This window comes from Manacus vitellinus, unplaced genomic scaffold (genome assembly GCF_001715985.3).
Source record: "Manacus vitellinus isolate BGI_N305 unplaced genomic scaffold, ASM171598v3 scaffold_24_pilon, whole genome shotgun sequence".
Classification (NCBI taxonomy): Eukaryota; Metazoa; Chordata; class Aves; order Passeriformes; family Pipridae; genus Manacus; species Manacus vitellinus.
The window spans coordinates 7015410-7039762 of NW_021939798.1; the positions used below are offsets into that span (position 1 = coordinate 7015410).

General features: G+C 40.5%; 1 protein-coding gene across 1 annotated transcript in view; it reads left to right on the plus strand.

The window, feature by feature from the left end:
* The window catches only part of UTP18 (UTP18 small subunit processome component), a 13043-nt gene extending 4706 nt beyond the window's left edge, over positions 1-8337 (plus strand). The window contains exons 2-13 of the mRNA XM_029960083.1: positions 13-140; positions 257-352; positions 1023-1102; positions 1334-1419; positions 2047-2172; positions 3017-3191; positions 3529-3629; positions 4394-4484; positions 4801-4924; positions 5798-5972; positions 6767-6909; positions 7508-8337. Of these exons, the coding sequence (XP_029815943.1) occupies positions 13-140; positions 257-352; positions 1023-1102; positions 1334-1419; positions 2047-2172; positions 3017-3191; positions 3529-3629; positions 4394-4484; positions 4801-4924; positions 5798-5972; positions 6767-6909; positions 7508-7532 (1350 nt within the window). The 3' untranslated portion in view covers positions 7533-8337. The remainder of the gene's footprint in view (positions 1-12; positions 141-256; positions 353-1022; positions 1103-1333; positions 1420-2046; positions 2173-3016; positions 3192-3528; positions 3630-4393; positions 4485-4800; positions 4925-5797; positions 5973-6766; positions 6910-7507) is intronic.
* Positions 8338-24353: the final 16016 nt, after the last annotated feature.

Below are 24353 nucleotides of genomic sequence, written 5' to 3' on the forward strand. Positions count from 1 at the left end.
GGTTGTTTTCAGGTTGCTGCCACAGAGAGGAAAAGTCTCCAAGCAGAGTCCAGCGATTCCGAGGTAGAAAATGAAGCGAAAGGCGACTTGTTGCCCAGAAAGCCGGCCTGGGTGGATGAGGATGATGAAGCCGAGGAAAAGTGAGTCCGGGTTTGCAGGTGGGAGCTATGTATCAAACTTGTAAACTTAACTTGAGTGTAAGTGGCTGTGGTTTGAATGATCTTTGTGTTCTCTGTGTGTTTCCTCCCCCCTCTAGTGTTGACATGACCCATAAATACAGGAAGGATTTCATGAAAAGCGATGCTGAGAAGACACTTACTAAGAAAAAACTAAAAAGAAGACTTGAGGAACAGTGAGTTTCGTTATTGTTTTTGTGGCTGACTTTATTGAGGTGAGATCATTGATCTCATGAATGCAGATAAATATCTCCAAGGTGGGTGTCAGAGGATGGTGCCAGACTCTTGTGTGGTGCTCAGTGACAGGACAGGGAGCAATGGCCATAAACCAAAACACAAGAAGTTCCACCTCAGCATGAGGAAGAACTTGTTTCCATGGAGGGTGGCAGAGCACTGGAACAGCTGCCCAGGGAGGGTGTGGAGTCTCCTACTCTGGAGACATTCCAAACCCACCCAGACATGTTCCTGTGTCACCTGCTCCAGGTGACCTTGCCCTGGCAGGGAGTTGGACTTGGTGATCTCCAGAAGTCCCTTCCAACCTGAACTATTCTGGGATTCTATGAGATAAAATACATTTATGTGACGTTTATGTAAATGTGCATTAGCATTGCCTCGACTAATTTGTTTAATACTTGTTTTATTGGAACTGCACAAATGAATTTGTGTTCTAGGGAGTTACACTAGAAACTGTGAAATCTTAAAAAATCTAAAAAACTTGCATAGTGTTCTAAGCATGACTATTCCTGTAAAATTGTGATGGTGTATCTTCTAAGTGCTTAACTCATAGAGGGAAATTACTTTCTCACGAAAGTTTTTTTTTTTCTCTCTTCCCCCTTCTCTTTCAAGGTTTCAGCAAGCCATGGGAGGAGTTCCTGCCTGGGCTAATTTAGAAAACAGGAAGAAATCCAAAAGGACTTCAAGTGATAGTAAATAATTCTATTCCTATTCTAATAAGTGCTTCTGTGATTCTTTGTTCAGCTTCTTAGAAAATAATTATTTCTGATGTTTTCTCTATGTAGTGTGATAATATGGTGGATAAGTCACCTTTATTCCTTCCTTCAGTGTGCTTTGGTTTAATTTGTTTTTGTAAGGCATTTGTAGGTTTTGATGTGGATATTTGTGCAATTGACTGTTTCCATGTGCTGTGGTTTCATGAGGTGAGAGTGATGAAGATGATGATCTTCTACGCAGGACTGGCAATTTCATAACGAGCTCAGAGTCCCTGCCAAGAGGGATTTTGAAGGTAAGGATAAGCCTTATCTTTCCACTTCAGTTTGACCCCCACTTTGATTGTTGTTGCTGTGTAAAATTAGTGATTACGTGAATTTCTTGTTTCTGTAACTGGAAGCTCTAAAGGGTAAGCCTTGGACAAATTGAGTATTTCATGTGAAAGGATGAAGCAATAAATTGAGGTGTATTTTTTGAAATAAGGATTTTTAGGTACTCTGAAGTAGGATCTTGTAGTAGCATTTTAATTTTGGATTTATATTTTAATGTAGGATTTTAATTTAATAGGGAGATTGGAATTCTCCCACAGCTTTAAGGTACTGGCGTGGTCTTTGAGAAGTGACAGCCTTAAGCGAGTGTTTCTTCTACTGTCTCTTCTACAGCTGTTTCAGATGGGTCAGAATGCAGCTGGATTTACACAGAGGGATAATTTCAAAGGCAGTAGAAAGGCTGGTGGGTTCAGCCTGTGTTTGCATCACTGCATTGGAGCAACTCCCTTTGTGCTCTGCTTGTGTCAGGCTTCCTAAAAGTTCATCATAGGGATTGAGGTCTTGCTCTTGTAGCATAAAGTGTAATTAAATTGGCTTTTCATCAGCATTAAGTGTTTGGATTTTTTTTTTAGCCTGTTTGGTCTGTGTTTTAGATGAGCACCTGCCTGCCTGCAAACCAGGAACGCTTTGCCGATGGAAAGCTGGTGACGGTGCAGTTCCATCCTTCAGCCCAGGTGGTCATGACTGCGGGACACGATCGGTCTGTGTCGCTCTTCCAGGTGAAGAATTCCAGCCTGTTCTGTGCAAATGGGCACTAATACAGAACCCTTTTTTTTTTTTTTAATAGCCTGGACTGACAGACTTTGTTTTCCCTCTTCCTGTGCTCACAGGGTTGTAATGTCTGTGGTTAAGATGGGAATTCTTTGGTTAAAGGCACCTTAGAAGACATTTCCATCTGTGACTGCATGTCAAGCATGTACAGTGTACAGGCAAACTTAGTTGTCTTAGAGTTTTTGGTTGAAAATTTGTTTTTAAAAACATTTGGGTTTAAGGTTTGCAGTGATCTGGACTAATGAGGTTTTCTGTTTATAAGCCTATAATGTGGGGAGCAGTCCACTTTCATTTAAAACTCTAATATTGCTGTGAAATCATGTTGGGAATGGAGAGGCTGGACTGCAGCAGGAAGAGGCTCATCCTGTTCCTGTTCCTCTGAAAACTAAGATCATAACTCTCTTTAGGAAGTTTCAGCATGGCCCAGGATCAGTGGAATGGTCAGGCACAAGTGGAATTTGATAGTCCCAGAAGGCTGCAGGAAAAAAAAAAGAACAATTCAAAGCAAATGTTTCCATTTAGAAAAACCACCACAGTAGTGATGATTTGAACAAAGCTTGGGCAAGACAGGGAAGGGCAAGTGGTGTGAAGTGTATCCAGGAAGGCTGGGAATGCCTGTTATATAGGGTGAGGAGCCAAGAGCCAGGTTATTTGTGGAAGAGAGGAAGAGTTTAATGCTTCAGGGTGGTTTGTCTCTTGCTTGTACTGGGTACTTGATATATTTTTTCTGTTTAAAAGTATTTGGTATGTTCCTCAGTATGATAACCTGGTTTGTTATTTTCTTTTTTGAAGGTGGATGGTATAAGGAATCCAAAAATACAGAGCATCTATTTAGAGAGTTTTCCAATTTATAAGGCTCGTTTCAGTGTTGATGGAGAACAAGTTATAGCCACTGGTACTCACCACAGCATGTTCTTTGTGTATGACATGATGGCTGGAAATATTATTCCTATACCCAAAGTCCGAGGTAGGTTTCTCAGTGCTGTAAGTGCCTGGGTGTAGTTGAAACTGTCCCAAATAGAGATGGCACATGAATTTGCTTTAAAAGGAAAAATGCAGTGAATTGTTGGAGGTTATATTTTTAACTTGTCTTCAGGGAACAAGTCCCTTTAGTTTTAGGGTTTCTGGGGTACTAAACATTAATTGTCACACATAAGCAAGGTTGAGTTTAGCTTTGCTGTGACAGTGAATTACAGCAGTGAAAAGCTGAAGTGGAGTCAGGTCTTACTCATTCATCACACCTCTGAATGTTGAGGCAAAAGAATAAACTGTGCCTATTTCAAGTTTTGAATCTCTTTTTAAAGGTGTGGAGGAAAGATTTCTCAGAAACTTCGAGCTCTCTCCAGATGGATCATTTATGCTGCTAATTGGAACCTCAGGTTACCTTCACTTGCTGTCCATGAAGGTAATTTCTCCTCATGGTTCGTGTAGCTTCACTTTCTTGGTACCTTTTCCCTTTTGAATCTGCTTATATTCCATCTGCAAAGCAATCTAGCTTTCAGTTGAAACAAAGGCATGACACATACTGTGACAGCCTTCAAAAATGTGCTGCTGACTCAACTCACTGCAGCTTTAGAGAATTATTTTGGGGCGTCTGAGAATTCATTCTGCTCTGCAGCTCTCTGGGGCTGCTGGGCGTCAGGGCAGAGTTGGGAAAAAGTCGTGTGTCAGTGTTGAACTTCAGCTTTGTGCTGGCAAAAGGAATGGCCTCAGCATGGAAACAGGCATGCATGGAAACAGGCATCACCCTCTCTGGGGGTGGGAGAAATATAGGACTGCTTTTTTGAGAGTCGTGCTAGTGCATGCTGCTGTACTGTGCTCGTGAATCATGCCAGATACTGTGATTCATAATGCACAGTGAGTTTTTGCAGTTGAATTTTAAAATGCCATACGATGGCAGCTGGTTTTGTTTTAAACTCTTACAAGGGTAGAGTTTAAAGAAGAAAGTTCAGTTCTGTTGTATAACTCACACCCTGCAGCGAGGGAGCAAATGAGTGTTTGTTGGACCAGCTGTTGTTGGACTCAGGAGCTTGTGCTCTGGTCTGCAGGCACTGAAAATGTTGATGCTGTTCTTTGAATGTCAGGGTAGCTAAATAAAGATTTTTATGGGACAAGAAACAACTTTCCTACAAATTTCTGGTAGAATCACTATTGTTCTTCATCCTACAGACAAAGGAACTGATCAGCACTATGAAGGTAAATGGAAGATGCACTGCATCTGCTTTCACTCCAGACAGCAGTAAAATATACAACTATTCAAGTGAGTATTCCAACAGCACTAATCCTAATTCCCTTTAAATTGCATCAGTCTTTAGAAGTCACTTAGTGTTTTACAAAGATAGTTAAAACCTTTGTCAGTATCTGTCCTAAAATTACAACCAAAAGATAAATAATGAAAGAATGGAGTTAACTATTTTAGTATGCCTTTAGTTGTTCTGTTTTTTAAAAAATTGATAATGGTGATACATTTGATATTTTAAATGAGCTCTTAGTTGTCATCTAATGAAATGTATTTCAACAAAATAGACAGTGTTGTGTATAAATGGTTTCTGTAATCTACTTGTTTCTGCAACCAGAGGAAGGTGAAGTTTTCATTTGGGATGTGAGAAGCAGGAAGTGTCTACACAAATTTGAAGATGAAGGTTCTTTGGAAGGACAGTGCATTGCTGTTTCAAAGAACAACCAGTATGTGGCATGTGGGTAAGTGACTGTCTGGGGTTTGACAGGTTCTTCTGATCTCATTTTGAAGCTCTTCAGTGAACTTATTGGTGGCTGGTGAGTGTAGGAACGTGATTCTGATAAGCTTAGAGTAGATGTGAGTAGATGAATATTGCCTGTTTTATGATGATAATTTAATTTTTCCTGTATGAATATAAAATACCATAGTACACCTCACACCAGCATCACTGCTATTGTGTTACTGTTGCCATATATGGGCTCACAAATTCTATAATATGGATGTTGATTCAGGGTCTTCCCCCTTTTCTAATTCTCTTTCCTGTCCTCTGAATTTGGCTCCTGCAAGGATGGCACATTAGCCTTTGGAAAGCTGCCTCAGCTCAAAGCCACAAGCTGAAAGTGTTTCTCTAAGTATATTTAATGAAATGCAACTTCAGCCAGTCTATTGATTCTTTTAAATGAAACTAGCAAATAAATACTGAAGAACAGTACCTATTTCCTTAGCCCACTGTGGAAAAGGATTTAAAAGTGAACTTATTCTACAGATATAAAAAACCCCACAATTGAAAGCTTGAAATTATTTCAGAATGTTTTGTTACCAAGCTCTCATTGCTTTAAATTCTGGTAAGAGATGAGCTCATCAAGGCTCTGCACAGTTAAGTGGGTCTCTTCATATATAAATAGAAAAACCTCCTCAAACTAACAAAACTCTAAACCCCTTCACTAAATACTGTTATAAACTCCAAAGGAAAATCAAGCTCCAAACAAAATACTTTTACAAACTCCAGGAGAGAATTGTAAATACATTTTCAGGTGAATGGTGGCTAGAGATAACAAGGTAATATGTACTGAAATGTCGCTTTTTCCTATAATCTTTGTTGTTTCTTTCTTCAGTTCATCTTCAGGGGTTGTAAATTTATATACCACTGATGTTTGTCTCAAGGAAAACCGTCCTAAGCCAGTTAAGGCCATAATGAACCTTGTTACTTCTGCCACCTGTGTGACCTTCAACCCCACCACGGAAATTTTGGCAGTGGCTTCCCGTGATGCTGATGAGGCTGTGAAATTGGTATGTTCAGCTTCTTTTATTGCAAGCTTTTTTTTTAACTTGTTGAAAATACTCCTGGTGACATAATAAAACTGATAATAAGCAGATATGGCTACTGCAAAATGTGCTGGATCAACCAGGTCAGGACATGTACAAGATACTGGAGATTTATAAGGATATAAGTTTATTTTCTCTAGTGAAGTTGTTCTGAAAATAACATCTTATGGTCTAATTTACCTTTTCCATTTTTAAAATGCCCTTTAAAATGCCTGGAACTGTTCAAAGCCAGACTGGATGGGGCCTCTGAGCAATCTGGTCAAGTGGAAGGTGTCCCTGCCCAGTTGGAACCAGATGAACTCAAAGGTTCCTTCCAACCCAAACCGTTCTGTGATTCTATTTCACTGCTGTAAATACAACTCAGCAACAAATGTGAATTTTCAGCAACTGGTAACTGTAACCATCTCACTGTGGGTTTTTTTTTCCCTAGCTCATTCAAAATTTTGCCAGCCATGTCAGAATTCTGGCCAACAGTGGAACTATTGAATTAATCTGAGGGTTTGGAGGCCTGTTTTTATTGCTTACATGTAATTGCTTAAAAAGAAAAGAATGGCAATAACTGGCTTCATAGTGTGTTCCCTGCTTCTTTTCTCCAGTAGAATTCTATATATAGAATCATGTAGGGTAGGAATAGAACTAAACATTTGAGCTTAACATTGACCTTCAATTTTAAATTTGTACTTTAGTTTTATTTTTGGTGGCCTTTTCCTGATTGATGGCTTTTTCCTAATTGTAGCTTCTGACCTATTTCTCAACAGGTGCACATTCCTTCATACACTGTGTTCTCAAACTTCCCGGTGTTCAGAAGAAAACAGATTTATCTTGCTCAGTCTATGGACTTTTCTCCCAGAAGTGGCTATTTCTCTGTAGCAAATAACAAAGGCAAAGCCTTGTTATTTAGGTAGGTACTAAGCTAGGCTCATTAATCCCAGGTAACATGTTTATATTCTGTAATATGGGGCAGATGACAGGTGAGTGATAAGGTTTGACTTTGTGATCTGAATTCAGCTGATGAGTTCATGGAGTGTGGAGCTTGTTTTCCCTTCTGGGGAATGAGCCTTGTTTATTGTCTGATTATAAAATACACATTGTTGTAGATGGCCCTGTCAAAACTGTCATTGCCTTTTTTTCCCCCTGCTGGTGTGGTCAGGAGCAGTGATAACTCTAAGCAGGAATATTTCTTTTTTTAAACTCACAACTTCATGATGCTTGAAAAACTTTTTAGGATGAGATTTTGACAGGGAGAACTTACAGAAAGACTCCTAAGTAAGTTTAAAAATGGAACTAAATCTTGTGATTTGTTCTTAACTCGAACTGCACATTATAAAGGCACTTCAAGTAACTCTAGCATATGAATGGTTGCTGCCTTTAACTACACCTGTGTTTCAGGCTGTCTAAGAATACTCAGTGACACTGTTGAAGAGTTGTTTCTTTGTCTTGCTCACTCAACAGATTACTGAGAAGTTTTAAATCTGTCTCAATGTTTTTTTTTTCTTTAGGCTGAAACATTATTCATCTTTCTGAAAGAAGGTACAGCAGAAAATGGACCAGTAACTGAGGTGAACTGCTGACAACATTGACTTGAGGAACTTTATTTTCATTTTGCTACCTCCACCTCTTTATAGATGGCAGGAAGAAATTTGTAACACTGTGTGATCTGAAACTGGTCTGGATCACTCATGTAGAAGGATGGGCTGGAGTAGGGCTTGCCTTGTCAGTCCTAGCTTTTCTAATAATACAATAGAACAAGTTGATAGTTCAACTAAAATCTGTCAGTGGGACTGAGGAGAAGTTAATTGATAGTGTAATTGATTCTATTTAAATCAATCTCAGCAGTGTTGTAAAACTGATCCTGTTAAGGAGTCCTGTAAGTGAGCCCACAGGAGTCTGCATCACTTCAAATTCAGATTACAAACATCACTGAAGTCTGAAGCCCAAGTTTGTGTGCAGATACGATTTTATTGAACACTTAAACGTCTTCTTGGGAACTGGAAAGACCTGTAGCCTTGGCAGTAATACAGTAGTTCTGTTTGACAAGAAATGTGTTGATGAGGGGAAGCTGAACTTGTTCAGACTGGAAGCAGGTCTGACTGTTGCATGTTAAGCTTACATAGAATTTTGTGATGGTTCAGTGTTTGGAAGATACTAACAAAATTCTCTGTGCTGGTCTTTCCCCAGGTTGTAACCTGCAGATACGAGTATGCTGACAAAATCAAACAAGTCTTATTTATATGGAAGTTACAAAATACTAGTAGAACATCTGTATTTTTGAATGTTGTTTTTTTTTTTTAATAAATATACCTGGTAAGTTTCCAGGCAACTTGTTTCAGCTTTTTCCAATGCTTTGTGTTATGCTCACGACTAAGATTTTATTGCTTGGCACCCAAGCTGGTGATTTGCAGGAATGCTTAAGTGTCTTTAGTTATTATGGGCATGTGAAATATTCCAATGCTGAAGGAGAAAGCAGTAGTTTTGTGTAAACTGGCCTTTGCTCTGTGCTTTTACCATGAGCTTTTCCATCAGCCTGGTTCATTTGAGGCTGGATTGGAAACAGCCTTTTGCTTCCTGGAAGAGCACATTCACCTCAACCCTGTTGATGCAGGAGTTGAAATTCAGCCCAACTTCCTGGGCCAGCCATAGCTTAAAGATGGCCTAAACCAAGAGGTGAAAAAAGCCACCCCATGTTGTGCTTCCTGCCTCCTGTGTCCCAAAAACAACTGCATGTAACATGGGTTTAATTCTTAAGGAAGACCCCAATCATTTTTTTTCTGTGAAAGCAAAGAATTCCGAGTATCACTTGATTTTTTTTAAATAATTTGTGAAATTCTGATGCCATCAGGGTCACCCAGCAGGGACTGTGCTGGAGCTGCTGCTGCTGGTTCTTCGTCTGCTGCCAAATCCTGCACCTCTGATCACTCTCTTCCTGAAGTGGCTGCTTCTTTCTTCTTAAATACGTGAACAAAAAGTTGACTAGGAATCTGCTACAATGCAAACCCTCCTTTGAGAATAAATTGTGACCAATGTGTCTGTCCACTTCACAGCAGGGAGCTTTTTGGGCAGTAACAGCAAGAGCCAAGGTGCCTGAGTAACCAGCAGTGAAGTCATTAAGCCTTCAGTGCAAGTGGCATTGCAGAAAATGCACTCTGAGCGTGAGAAAAGTTATATTCTAGAACCATGTCAAAATTTTTAAATACATGAGCCTGTTGTTGAATTCTTGTCATGCTGTTTTAAAAAGCAAAATGGTGTGTTTTCTGATGTAACGGATTTTTGAAGTCACTTTGCAAATGATTGTAAGATGAGAACTTGAATTCACAAATCTTGGGGAAAGCAGAATAGGCTGTGGAGGTGTTAAATTGAATACAGTGTTTAATCGTATTGCAGTGCTAAACCTAAACTAAAACCCCTGGGATGGAAGAGTAAAATTAAATCAGAAGCACACTTTATTAAAGTTGCTTGCTATAGGATTCTTCTGTTACAAACAAATCTGTCTAAAATCTAGCTGGGTCTGAGACTGTTGAGTTTCAGAAGTCCAGGTGCTGGAAGTGGTTTCTGACTTCACTAGAGGGCAGCCCAGCATTGCTGTTGGGAGATTTGGCTGTTGGATGTTACTGAACAGTTTGTCCCATGACAGTTCTGCTGATGGGAGAGGGTTTGGTTGTGGTAAGTAACATAATTCCCCTTTTCTCATCGTCTCTGTATTTTAACAGGTTTAAGTAGTGTGACTTCATCCACAAAATTACTAAATCATTTTAAATAAAAGATTTCTGAGAAGGTAAATTTTGGAATATGTAACCTGTTACCAGATCTCACTGAAGTACCTGTGATGGGTTTTAAGGCCATTTCATCTACTTGTCCTGAGACTGTTCCACTCCTTGCACAACATGTGCTTCTGTAATTTACCCATTAAAAAAAACAAAATCCCTAATCCAGTGACTCAAAGCCCTTTAGGAAGTCCTTGGCAGATCTGGGATTAGAATTTCGGAACTACTGGGTCCTGGACCTCTTTAGTTTGCTTCAACACAATCAATTCTGCTGGTTTTCCCTGCCCATCCTGCTGACTCCTGGTTGCATGAGGTCCACATTGGATGGGACAAGTGAGTAAATGAAAAAGGTGTCATAAAACTGAGGTGCTGTGTGCTCTTTAAGCACTGCAAATTACTTCAAATAGTGGCAGGAAGGAAGAAGAGATTAAATATTTACTTTTTGCAAGTTCTCTGATGTAAATTGCAAATTTTAAGCTCTACTGAGTTGCTGCAGTACAGGAATGTTAAAGCTTTGTGTTAAGTACCTTAATTCTTGATGTTGCCTTTTTGTCTTCTGGAAAACAAAATTTATTGCCCCATCCAGTGTAACGTAGGGAAGACTTTTGCTCTGAGAAGTAAAGGAAACCTCAAGGTGTTCGTTGTAGTCTATAGTGGGTTTTGAGCAATGGCACTTCCATGAACTGAGCAGGTCTTAAGAGTTGGATGATATGCAAGAAGCTGAAACTGTTACTGGTGTGTCTGGGGATATTTCTTTGGAATGGGATGAATTACTGTTAAGTACACACATTGCTGTACTCTCATTCTGAAAGGCTTGGCTCTTTGTCACTTTGCCATGTGTTAAGAGTACTTGAGCTTCTGACCTATTTAAAACCTCTGTGTTTAATTCCTCTTTTCCTAGGGCTTTTTTTTTTTCCCCCAGCATTTCTAAGCTGAAGTTCTTTTAATGAATTATTTCTCTGCTTTTCCTCTCCTTCCATTCTCCTTGGCAAAATAAATTTTATTGATGTAGCCCATGAAATATTTATCATGGCAGCCTTTCCCCTCCAGGCTGTGATCTTGTCCGATTTTGCAAGCTAAAGAGAATTAGTCTGGTTGGTGCTTAGAAAGGAAACCTCCAAGAACAGAAAACCTGACTAGGTGTTAGAGTAACTCTGGGTATTTAGGAGATTATTGGGTTTGCCACTAAGTCTGTCTTGAATCTGCTGTTTGACCCTGCACCTGTCCAGGAGCTGTGTTTGTGGTGCAGGTTTAGCAAATCCTTAAAGGACTGAATGATTATTTTTTTTTAATCCCGTGTCTCATTCAATATCCAAGATTGCTGCTCTCAAAATCATTTGGGAAGTTACAGTTCTCTAAATCTCTTCCATGTGGAACTGTTTCAACGGCTACATGATTTTCCCAACTGTTTGCTGATCAGACAGCAAATTAGATTCTCTCTGTGGATGTGCTGAACCCATCCAGTGGCTGTGACAGTCACGGCACACCTTGAAAATAAGGTGGTTTTTTTGCCTAAGGATGCTTCTTGAAGCATTTGAAGGCCTTAGGAGGTCCTCTAAATGCCTCGTTTTGCTCTAATTTGTAAGATCTAGAGGGAGGATGCAGTGTTCTTCTGGAGAGTGTCTGAAATCAGTCTGTCCAGGGCTGTCCAGTCCCTCTGGGGTCTCGCAGGTGCCCAAACACCAGCGCTTGCTGTTGCACTGAATCCTGTATTTGTGCTGCATTTCCTTTGGACAAACAATGTGCTGGGCACTTAATGACACTTTGCTGTCTTCGTTTGGATTTCTTCTGTTGAAATGGTGGAACAATTTGATTTTTTTTTTTTTCTATAACAAAGCATCTCTTGAGTACCCAGACATTTTTGTCCCCTGTTGTGTCACAGTGAGATGGCAATTCAGTCAAACCCATTTTGGAACACTAATAGAGGCAGTTGCTCCTGTGTATTTTCTTCCAGTTATTAAAACTATGCAAGTTATACGTCTTATTAAATTGCTCTGAGACCCCTTAACCTGAACGAAATCTTATAAGCTGATCAGACCCTTGGAAGTGGCTGCAATATGATTTGATTTTCATAACAGATATTGAAATTGAGCTGGAGATCTCAGCCTTCATAGTGGTGTATTTTGCACATAAGATTGCCTGCCATAGGAGTCTTCACTCTGTGTGTACAATATCCAAGGTCTTATTATGCTCAAACAGTTGGGAGGAAGAGCTGAAGCAGAGGGAATGTGGTGCAGGAGCCTCTACTTCTGGTTCCTCCCCGTTGCTATTCCCCTGCCTTGTCAGAGGATCAGGGATCTGTAGTTATCCTGGGTTTAGTTTGCATTTTATTGTGTTTTCAGTCAGTTTCTGCTGAATTGAGACTGACTTAAGAAATTAAGCCCAGTAAGATGTTTTAAACATATGTGCATGGAGAGGATTTGGGGGGAGTGAAACTTCAAATTAGGATCTTTGAAGACACATCCATTTTATGAAGACTGAGTTACTTCTCTCTGCAAACCCTGATGCAGTGTAGTGTTCAGCTAAGAATCTGTATCACATACTTAAACACAAGGGTTCTTTTTTCCTCTTTAATCTTTGTTTTAAGCTTTGGATGCATATTTCAAAGTTCTGGAAGAGATAAGGTGTTTGGAATATTGACAGTTCAAAAATAATTGTTCAGAAACTTGCGTAGTCACTCCAAACCTCAGGAACCTGCTGTTCATGAGATTGTTTCAGTTACTTGGTGAAAAACTATTAGCCCTGGTATACTGGGAGGAATTGCATTAAGAATTAAATAATTAAGCCATGTGGGTTTGGTTCTGTTTTTCCCCCCCGTAGCTTCTCTAATGAATGCATTGCAGCAGCAGGAGCTTGTTGTGACTCTCACTGTGTTCCATAGCTGCGTTTTTGTTTCTTGGAGGATGGTGTCCTTCATTTGCACAAACTTGTTACACGTGACAGCAGTCACAGCCATGCCTGTGTGTGCTCCAACAGCCTGGAAGACCCTGCAAACTGCCTTTTTCTGCACACAAGGGGTGAGATTCTGCAGAAACCAGCTCAATTTGTTGAAGAAGCAGTTTCTTCATACGTTGGAAGATATGAACTGGGTTGCAGAAATAAAAATTGTGCCCCCTGTGCACAGATGCCTTGTGTGACTTCAGCAGAATATTGAGTTTTTGCTGCCAAGAGTCATTCATAACAAAATGCAAGTATCTGTTATCCTGTGGGATGGTTGTTACCGCTCTGTCCCAGCTGCATAATGCTTCAGTTCAATGAGAGAAGGCTAGAGGGAATCTCACTGCACTGTGAGATGAAGTGATTGTAATTTGGAAATGAATGGGAAGGTCTTTGATACCAGGAAATTCAAGGTTACATTTAACTGAGGACACCCAAGAGGTGGTTGGTTACATATCATAGAAAGATGACACGGGCTCCACCAATGTGAGGCAAATTTGTGCACGTTAATTTTATATGTAGCAACCACTAGTGCTCATAAAAATATTTATGTCTGTATTAACAGAAACTGGTCTTTCATCTGCATAAATTTGTCTAGCAGAGTCAGGCCCCCAAGCTGCTTGTAATAACTACAGTGGAATTCATGGGCTGTCAGTTCACACTCCACGTTGTGCTGGAGCATTTCAGCTGTGTATTGCACCACACTGAGATGAAGCCACAGAATAAAGTGCTATGTTCCAATTAACATTAATTACTGGAAAAGATCGAGTGTTATGGACAGATACTTGGCCAAAACTGAGCAAATCTTCAATGAAGTTTTCTCTCTTGAAAAAGAAGGAACATTGTTTGACAGAACCATGCTGATTTTCTGTCCCAGAATTTGTCTTGGCCCGTTATAAATGGATGAAATGACTTATTCCAGCATAATTGTGGGAAAGAATAGAGGCTGTCCTTGGGATCCCTCAAGTGTGCAGGTTTCACTTACATAAAAAGCCAAGATTGAATGCTGTTTTCCAGTTGAATGGAAAAGCCTTTTTGTATGACTCTTATTCCTGGTTTAAGTGATGTGTGACATCAGCCCTGATAGCAAATGGCTTACTCTAAAGATTCAGCAATACACAGATTATAATGGGGTCAATCAAAAGTTTTAAATCTTACAGTTAAACTTCTCAAACAGATGTATGTATCTTTGGGGTTGGTCTAAGCTGTTGGAGATTTGAAAGTCTTTTTGAAATTCAGGACTATAAACAAAACTGTTGTAGGATGGGGATTATGTATCTTACTTTCTTCTGGCTTTTGAAGAAATGCTGCAGCTTCACACTTCTCCCTTCGGAGGGTTGTGAATCTGAGTCTGTGTTGCTCACATTCCTCAAGGTGTTTGCATAAAAGGCAGGATAGGCACAGACTAACAAAGGTGAATCCAGAAAGAAAACAGAGTTTTGCTTAAAACTCATCCTGCTGTAATCCCCATTAATGCAACAGCCAGTTGCACTTAGTGCAGGTACAATGTCCACTGGATTGTCTGAGGTGAAGACTCTGTGTGATTCCAACCAGTGTCCAGCAGAGCAAAGTTAGGGAAAAGTGTTCCTGTGTTGTTGGGTTGTAATGATCTGCAGCTCCCTCAGTGTGGTGATCCAGAAGGGCTTTGTTAAGGCAAGGGATGATGCATAGTAAGTAATACCAGGCTCATCTTGGGGGTGGGAGAAGAAGTCCAGAGGTGAAATGAATTACATGTCAAGTCAGAACTGGGAATTTCAGCTTAGTTTCTCGATTTCCTGTCACTTTTTTTTCTTTGAACACTAGATTACCTTGTCTCATTGAAGGCTGTGCCTTGTTCTGCTCTTGCATGCATGCCTGCTATTCCCTTCTTTACTGATTTGCAGTTCTCGAATGATACTGAAGTTGTTTCATTGATTCTCCAATCTGTTCTTCTTCCCCAGACACTTAAAAAGTGACTCTGCTGATGAGATTTCTGGGAAGAATACTAGTTCTGTGGGAACTGACATCTGTATCAGTATTTTGTGCTAATCTGTCAGCTTTGGCAGGTTTCTGCAAAGATTCTCATTTTACGAAAGTTCAGATTGTTGAAGAAAATTCAGTCTTCCACAAAGATTCATAGGTTCCTGTGGCTCTTGTGGACACAGATGAGCACACAGTCCGGAAACAGAGAGGGGGATCTTGTGGGAAAAATAAATGCAATACGATTGTCTAAAATTTTACATGGAAAGTGCCATGTAGAAATAACTCCCTTTGTTTTAAACTAAAGAGATACCCCACTCTCTGTCTAGTAATGCTAGAGCTGCTTTTGACTCCAAGTTTTTTCTAAGGACCTAAACCATCTGTAACCATCTGTCTTCACTCTGTATGAGACACTTCAAATAAAGTCTTTGAGAGATGGAAGAAACTTCTCCCCAAAACTCTGAGAAGCAAATTTGTACACAAAGCCTGAAGGAGATTATCTTTTATACTGACTGTCTGGTTTCCTGTCAATAAAGTGAATTCCAGTGATGTGAGGGGTAGGTCTGATAATTAGGGGCCATGACATACACAACAGTAGAAAGATTACCCAGCAGCTGGCAAAAAGTTTAGAAGAAACTGTCTGAGAGAGTTTTAAACTGTGACACTTTCTGCAGGCTGCAAGACTCAAATGATAATTTGAAAAAAGTGTTCAATAAACATGCAATCAGCCTTGGACCTATTGCTAAAATAATTACTAAATGCTATATTGCTTGTCTGAACTTGGGATGTTGTAGTAAACAAGTGTCTCCTTACAATACACACTGAGTTGTGCAGTAGGTTCCATACTCTCCCACCTCTACCCAGAAAGAAGCTGAATGATACCTCTAGAACTTGAGTTTTTGGGCCTTTTAAATTAACCACAGTAACTCACTGATTTGTTTGAACATATCCTTCAGCAAATAGATCCTCCATCAAATCATGTCTTCACCTCAGAGCAATTAAACCAGTGGAACAGGACTTCACTTGAATGCGTTTACTGCTTTACTCCTGCCTTTGCCATATGCTGATTTCCCCCACAGGGAGAAAGTCTGAGTACCATGCAAGATTTTCCAAATAGAATAATAGATGAGTGGGTGTTTGAGCTCTGAAAGGATGTGAAGCTCTGAAGCTGGCATAGCTGATTTGGTATTTTAGCTGCATAGAGTAAATCCGACATTTTCCAGCATGTTTTCAGCTCAGAAACCTGTGTGTGCTTATGCAAAACATCGCCAAGAACAAATGAAGGTGAAGCACATATGATAAATTAATGAACAGGTCAGGCCTCTGGTATCCTGCATTCCCAGCTCTGGAAGATTTTACTAAGTTTTAACTACAGTGATCAACATGTTTCTGATGGAGGGTTCTGCCCAGATCCTCCTGCCTGATGTGCCCAACATGGGACAGCCCAGCCAGGCACCCCTTGCTAAGCCTTGTGAACAGCCTTTGCTCTTGCCATGAAAGAGCTTCTGTTGTCCTGGTTGGATGCAAGGGGATGTTATTTGGATGCCTGTCTATGCAAGGAGGCTGCAGAAGGATTGGCAAAGGGCTGTGGGACAAGGAGAAGGTTAATGCCACAGATGAACATCAAGGCAGCAGTTCAATGCAGGGAAGATGCCCAAGGTGAGGGCAAAAAACCTAATTTTTCTTCTACTGCTTATAGTTTGTAAGATATCCAGGCACTGGGTGCCTCTGGACACCAGTATTTCCATCTGTGGTAATTAGTGAGAGAGAACTGGTACCACAGGTCTGGGGTGGCCCTGGGTGTGTGTCCAGCTACTGCTCCAGTAAAAGCTCTGGAGCCTGTGGCTGCTCCAGGCTGATGCTTTAAGGAATCCCCAAATTCACAGGTTTTTCTGCCTTTCCCCCAGTCTATCCTCTGGTAACCTCTTCTGTGCTTTCAGGCAGACTCAGAGGAGACTTCAGACAGTCTCTACCTCAGCCAGAGCCCTTAATCTAAAAATATGAGGCACGTAATTGCTGTTAACACTCGTAACAGTTTAAGCGTGTGCAAAGTTTGCCAGCAGTTTCAATGGGGCTACTTTCCAGTTAGATTATGCTCCTGATGAGCATGTCGTTGCTTCATTAGTTTTCCCCCTTCATATTTTTCCTGCATTTTGATACCAAATGATCCTTTGCTCTCAAGGACACGGAGCACACGTTGCTGTCAAGCACGTGACAGCCTAACTCCTCCAGGGATCAGCCTGGTAAGAAGGGCTAGGGAGGAAAACTTGCAGAAATTAAGTGAGTTTAGTAAATTTTTATGGTAATGATTTCATATAGATTGTGATAAAAGGGAAGAGATTGATATACTCCGAGTGCTAGCATATACTTCATTAACTTTATTAGGCAAAATTACTTAAGACTTCATAAATATGAAGTGCTAGTCCCTGCACAGAGTGGTAACACAGCATTTATAAGCATCATTAATTGCCAGAGCATACACTTGCACATGTGTAGTAGCAGAAGTGAGATCACTTTAAAGAACTCAGATGTATATGTTTATTTATATGTCACACAATATCATGAATGCATGGGAGTTTTAAAAGTATTTCAAGGAGTTGTGCGTTTTATTAATCATTCATATTTATATCTTACCCTGAAGATTTTACCCAGCTGGGTATTTCAGGTATTTCTGGTTGGATAAAAGTTCACGGGGTCATGGTTTCAGACTGCAGAAACCCTTGATTTTTGAGATGCTGAAAACCTGTGCTCTGGCTGGAGTCAGGAGGAGAAACTTGAATCACATGTTCTTCCTGAGAGCCTGGGCTTCATTCCTTCACTTCCTGCACTCACTGAGTGAGTGAGCTTTGTTCATTCATGGGCTTAAACATTTAAGACCTGTGTAATATAAATTATTCACTTCCAAGCCTTGCAAATGGAGCATTGATTCAGTAAGCCCTTTCAAAAAAACAGGAAAAAAAATCAAAATCATGAGGCTGGGTCTTGTTCCTGCAGAATTCATAAGGAGCAGGTACATATTTCTCCATTTCAGACTATTTATTAATTACAAACCCAGATTTTGGGCAAAAACACTCTCTTACTTGCCCTAAGAACTGTGACCATCTAAGGGATTTGTAGAAATGGCCACACTGATGGGTTTGGGCTGGAGCGAGGCCAGGTGGAACTCGTTAGGGCTGTGACAGTTAACTGGTCCTCAGGTTAATTGGGCACAGCTGGGCTGGGGCAGCTCTATAAGAGCAGGCTCAGGGCAATGCTGACACAGTCACTTCAGGGCAAGCTGTGGCTGAATTTGAGAGGGCAGGTAAGAGTTTCTCTAAGATATCATCCTTTTCCTGGGGGTTAAAGTTTTGCCTGTTGGTCTGTGTGTGTGGTGCTGGGGAGCTGCTTTGCTCCAGCTCAGAGCTGAAGTTGCTGGTGATGACCTTGATCGGTTGTTTCTCTAAGAGTTTTAATGTTGTTATTCTGATAATAACGGAGTTCTGGAGAACTGTGTTCCCCAAAAGAGTTTAAAGGGCTTTCTTGACAGTCTTAGAAGAGTTAATCTAAATGTGGTGAGCTCTCTGGAGTGTTATATTATTGTTCTCATCACAGAAACTGCTTGTGGATGGAGTGAGGCAGGATCCCTTTCCTGAGGGATCTGTTTGCATTCACAGATTTGTAACAGGAAAGTTGTGGGGTTGCAGGCTAAAAAGGAATTACTACCAGCACAGGAGACTCCCTACCTGTTTTGTGGGCTTTTCCCTAATTCCTGGCTCCTGACTGGTGGTTTCAGTTCACCAGGACAGTGTGGGCTGCCAGTTTACAGAGAAGGGAGCAGCTGCTGAGCTTCTGTCCCACCTCCCCTGTGCCCTGAGTAGATTTCCACAGAATTTGATGAAATACTTGTCTGTTTATCATTAATCTGTGCTCACAGAAGTTAAAAAAAAAAAAGAACCTCATTGTGTTGCTGTAATTAGGAAATTCGTGGGTCCCCAACACTTAATATTAAGAGCTCCTGAAATCAGTATCCTAATTAGTCCTGCTCTGGCAGTGGTTTTACTGTTTTGGTCTCTCTAAAGCTAAAAGAGCAATGGATGGTTCAGAAGCATGAAAAAGGCCTCTTATTTTGTCAGAGAAAAAACCCTTGTTTTAGCTCTGCAAAGGAGCTTCATGATTTTATGTGCAAATACTTGTGAAAACTTCAGCAGAAAAAAAAAGACATCAGGGTTTTTATAAAAAGAGCCTTCTGGTGCTCTTACTCAGAAGAACCATATGCAGAGTACTTGGTGTGGGTAAGTGTTCTCTCTACTGAACTTTGCTACCCAAGAGAACAAGATGTTCTTTAAGGTTCAAGTCAAAATGTAAGTATTTCTCATGTTCTTCTTGCCTAATAGTATGTAAAAACACACAGCTCTGATATGGGGTATTTATTCCCTCCCTTCTCATTTCTCTGCTCAGGCAGAAAGGTTCTCATTCTCATAAGTTTTTCTCCAACTGAAAGAAAACATAGATTTGAAAAAAAAAAAAAAAGGTGTTGGTTTCTGCCAAACCAACCCCACAGTCATGCTTGGTTATGATCCTATGGGCTGTTCTGCCTGCAGCTCCCTGTGGGATTAGGATTCCCTGGTCCATCAGCCCTACTGAGGGATGCTGGCTCTGCCACTCCTGCTTTTGAGAACTGCTGCAGAAAACTCATTTGCTGGGCTGAAGCCTTTTCATCTTGATAAATTCTATTTTTCTCCCTCTACATCTTTACTTTCCAACCTCACTTCTTTCTTTTTAATATAACTAGGCCAAATGGGATAAAGGCAAAGAGTAGGTTTCTGCGCCCCAGGTAAAATTTATAGCTTTTGAAAAGCTCCTGTGGCTCAGGATGTTAATTGTAACCTGGGACTGGAGCTAGAAGAGGTAAATCTTTAATAACCTCATGTGCTGCTGCCTGGAAGGGGAAAGACACTGAACAGTCTCTTCCCCTGAACACACCACTGTGATGTCTCTTTGCAGCAGTTTTGGTCATGACACAGAACTTGGAATTTTTTTAAAATCCAAGAAGTAGTCCTAGAAGCAGTCCAAGGAATGCATGTATGGACTAAGGCTGTTTCCAGATTTTTTCCAGTGTTCAAGCAAAATTTGATTTTGTAATGATGACATAGGTGGGGAGGGCAGGAGTGATGTATCCCTGGAGGAACAGTTGGGAGGCCTTAGCATGGCCTTGCAGGGAAGTTGGGTAAAGGAGCCTTCAAGGACCAGTTCAAGGACTGGTTGCATGGCTGGATTTTTTCCTCTCCTCTTTTGTTCTGCTTTCTGTTTTACCTGGGGCTTATCTTGTTTCTATACACATATACATAATTCCATTTTCAACTTCTCCCAAGTAAGGCCTGAATTCCTCTCTATTGTGTAATTTTACTGTATATTAAGATAGCATCTGCAAGCCTAGCCATAGACCAGAGCCCCTTTGCTGTAGGCAGTAGGCAAGCACAAAGCTAAAGTGTGTTGTCTGCCCTGTAAAGGCTTGCAAGGTTATATTTTAGAAAAGGAAATCCATTTTCTTCAGCTTTGTCTCTCGTTCTGAGGTGGTAAGTTAATCTATTCTGCTGTTTAGCTTTGAGTTAGACTCTAAAGTCATTTGAAGAGTATGGAAGAAGGTTAAAAAACTGTAACGATCTTCTAAAAACTTAAAATGAGCAGGTTTCATGACCCAGTAGATGAATTCAGAGAGAATCAAGTGATACATGGCAGAGGTAAGACATCTGATGAACAGCTCCAGTGCAGGAGGGTGAGTGATGTCAGCTTCATTGGAATGTAATTGTTTTGGTACATGGCTGGCATACAAACTGCAGCAACCTGGCACTGCAGCAGCCTGGCACTGCCCGTGCTCCTCCGCACAAACGGGCAGCAAAAGCAGACACTTTAATATTCAGCAAGCAGCACTTCAACCTCACCTAATTAATTTATATATAGATCTATCTATTGGAGAGAGAAAACCCTCTGTAAAGCTGGCATGTTGCTACAAGTACCGCTCTGCAATTTATTCTGACTTGCAAAGTGTGTGTTTGTTGCTGGGCTTGGACACACCAAGGAAGGGCAGGTAGCCCAAAACTGGCTCAGGAGGTAAGGTGGGGCATGGACTCCAAATATTTTTAGTTCTCCCAGACAGTTTCTAATTCATAGACAGAAAATAATCACCACCTGATGGCTGCTCATTGCAGCCTGCAAAATAAGCTGCTGGTCTCATTTTGTTTCTTTATAGATAGGTATACTCATCATCCAAAAATTGCTCACCAGATTTGGCACTAATTAGCTGCCTTGCTGGCAGTCTCTGCCCAGAGATGTAAATGAGAGAGGAACACAGATGTTAAAATATCCATTTATCCTCAGAGTTTGCTCCTTTTCTGTCTTTCCTATACTTTGTACTTGTACTTTGTTGTCATTTACATCTGTGCACTGTGAAGGTTAAGGAATGTGGCCCTTTGTCTTTTGGTAAAGTGACTTTTGCAAACATTCAGTGTTTTTATGAAGCCTGGGGAACAGCCAGTGCCTTGTGGGCCAAAATATTCTCAGGTGAGGCACCTTGAGGTGAAGCCACAGGTGGGGAGGATTCAAGCTCTGCTGAAGAGACTGTTATGCAGAAGAATTTTGTGAGAAGGGGATAATTTACTGTATCCTCCTACAAGCCTGTTTATCATCCTCCTGCCATGTAGGAATGCCTTCCCTTGAAGGAACCTGTCACTGGCAAATGCCTGGAGCATTGGAATCTGTCCTTGGCATGCACTGACAGACCCACATGTGGATGCATCTCTAGATCTCCTTGATCCCTATAAATCCACAAGCATCACAGGCTGTTTTTTCAAGTGTCACTTGCCCTAGGTTGTTCCAAGTGCTGTAGATAGACAAGTGTGTTGGGTAAATGTGGAGCTCTGTGGGCTTTGGGGGTCCTATCAAACCCTGTGGTACAGAACAGTATTTAGGTGTTGGTAATGTGACTTCATTGTGTATATAGGATGTGCTGTTGGCTTAGTAAATTTTGGTAAGCAAGATATTTATATAAAGGTTAAAACTCTGCTGACTATTTGCCTGAATGAAGAGCTTAAGAGTTCAAACCTCGCTGTCTCTCTTTATATTTTCTCTGACTGCTAAATGATTTTTATTGTATTTCATTTCATTCAACAACCTTATCACAGACTTGAAATGAATTTATCCCTCGCTTTCCCTCCTCAGACAGAAGCTGATGAGGTCTCAATTTTCCAAATAGGCTTCATTTACAGTTGCAGAAACCTCTGAAAATTGAATCTGCTTTCCTCCCCCTATTTGCAGTTCTAGAGAGTAAATAGTATGCAGTGCTATGAGGAACACAGCCTAGAGCATTTTAATTGAAAGTTCCTGTTTCCAGAGCTGAGAGAAATCCTTTCTCAGTGGAACAAATGCAGTGCAAAGCAATGGCTTTTCATTTTCTTTGATCCAATAATCAGAGGTTCAATCCCAAGCAATACCCTGGCTCTGCTTGTATTGTGGTTCAATGTTGCACCAGCTACTTCCAGCCTGCATGGAACTGGAGCTAATAACACAGAATGGGAAAAAGCACATTTCTGATTACTGTAGGGCATATATCCTACTTCACATAGCTCTTTTAAAATTATTAAAAATGAAGAACTCAGTGAGTTTTAATTTGGTGGTACTTGGCAAAATATGGACTGACTCTGTTTTCTTTAGTGGGCTCTCTGGTTGTGATTATGTATCCATGTGTTTCTCTGCTGCTATTTGGAAAGAGTCATATTTTTACAGGAGCATAACCCATTTTCCCTTTATTGTAATTGTTTTGGAATAAGAAGTAATAATCCAGGACTGAACAAGTTGCTCTACCAAACGTTCTGTTCTCAATTCTAGTAAATTGCTTTGAGAGTTGAACAAAGCTCTGCTCAATCATGCAAGATATCCATTCTGAAGAACACCAGGAAAGTAAACCTGCCTTAGCCCTCTGCAATCATCTTTTTTACTTCTTAAAGATAAAACTGTAAGAGTGTGATTCCAAATGCACAGGACTCAGGAATCTTCATTCGTTAAATGAAGAAATTAGTTTGATAAAACCACTTCATGTTCCTTATCTAAATCCCCAGACCTGGCAAGTGTTTAACTTCTCATTTATTGCTAATGGAGCAACTCTGGTTTGATAGAGCCTTCCAACTGTGGATATCAGTGTTTTTGCAGTTAGGAATGAAGGTATTGAGCTCTTCTGGAGGGAGCACGGTGGGGATGGTTTCTATCACAGGAGTAACTCACCTGTGCATTTTATTGACACTCTGTCCACACATATTATCTACATCCCCTGTGCTCCAGACTAAACCTCACAGGAACATACTACTCAGACAACATAGTTGCCTGTTTTTTGCTCTAAGTGCTAAGTAGATATTCGTATGGATGGGAAAAGCCCCTCTGTGATCTTTCCTTTTCTGTGCAAGCACATTACCTCGAAGATTGGGATCTCCATCTTCCAACTTTTTTTTTTTTTTTCCCCCCTTTTCATGTTGGTTTTATTTGTTGATTAAGTCAGAAATTGAGTGTACAGGCTCCAGTGCTACACCATGTTCTTGTGCTGATGCACAGTGTAGCCACTGGCACACGTGCTCTCCCATCTTCTTACGGGAAGGAAAAAGGGTAATAGAAGTTTTTATGGGAATGAGAAAAGAGATATTGGAGGTAGTTATTGTTCACAGAAATGCTGCATTTTTCAGAAGAATTGTGTGAAGGTTTCTTGTACTTCATCATTTCTATTTGTAGCTGTGGAAGGTAGGTAGTGACTGCTTGAAAGAAACCATCCACCTATTGAGTAAATAATATTTTATAGGCTACTATGGACTTCCTTTCCCTTTTCTTTTAAAGATTATAAAATAGCGAATATGACAGGAACAAAAAGTTAGGGTTTTGAAATCACTGGGGTGTAACAAGCTAATAATGACAGAGCCTGGGAAAAGGGCAGTGCACCTGGGAAAACACTGGTATTTTCAGAGCTGGTGTAAATACAGGTTAGAGAACCAGCTGAATAATGTCAGTCACTTTATCACTACAAGGGTCTTCAAACTCTAGGCAAAGGACTGATGTATCTTCATGGACAGCCTCTCCATGAGGCTTGTGTTGTGACATAGCAGCATCTTTCATTAGCAGAACCTGTTGGTTTGTGGTTTGCTCTTTCTAAAAGCTCCCACTGAAAATCTTCGCAGTGGTCTCTTAGTCTTGCAAGACACAGACAGTCAAGTCTGGTTTTTATATGTTATATAAAAGACAGGGAAAAGTGCATTTAGTGAAATCTAATTAAGAGTTTGCACTTTTAAATAAGACTTTTAAATAAAGGCTAGTTAATGCCTGAGAGATCGTATCAAATACAATCTGATAAGGTTCTAGAAATTTTTTCACACACATAGAATTTGGGCAAAATTTTCTCTATGCGCTGTTTGTACATAAACAGTACACTTGAATATTGCAAGCAACTAAAATTATAAATGCTACTCTGAAAAGGGGAGGATGATCTTCTTAATTCAGAAAAAGAAATCCATCTGATGGAGCTTGCTGCTGAGGTCAGTCTCATTTTGTGAGCCAGGATTCAGAGCTTATGTGGCAGTCTGGAAATCCACATGGTCATACAAGTGAAATCTGAAGATTTTCAGTAATCTGTATATATCAGTAAGATTAACATGTGTAAATTAGAAGCTCTAAA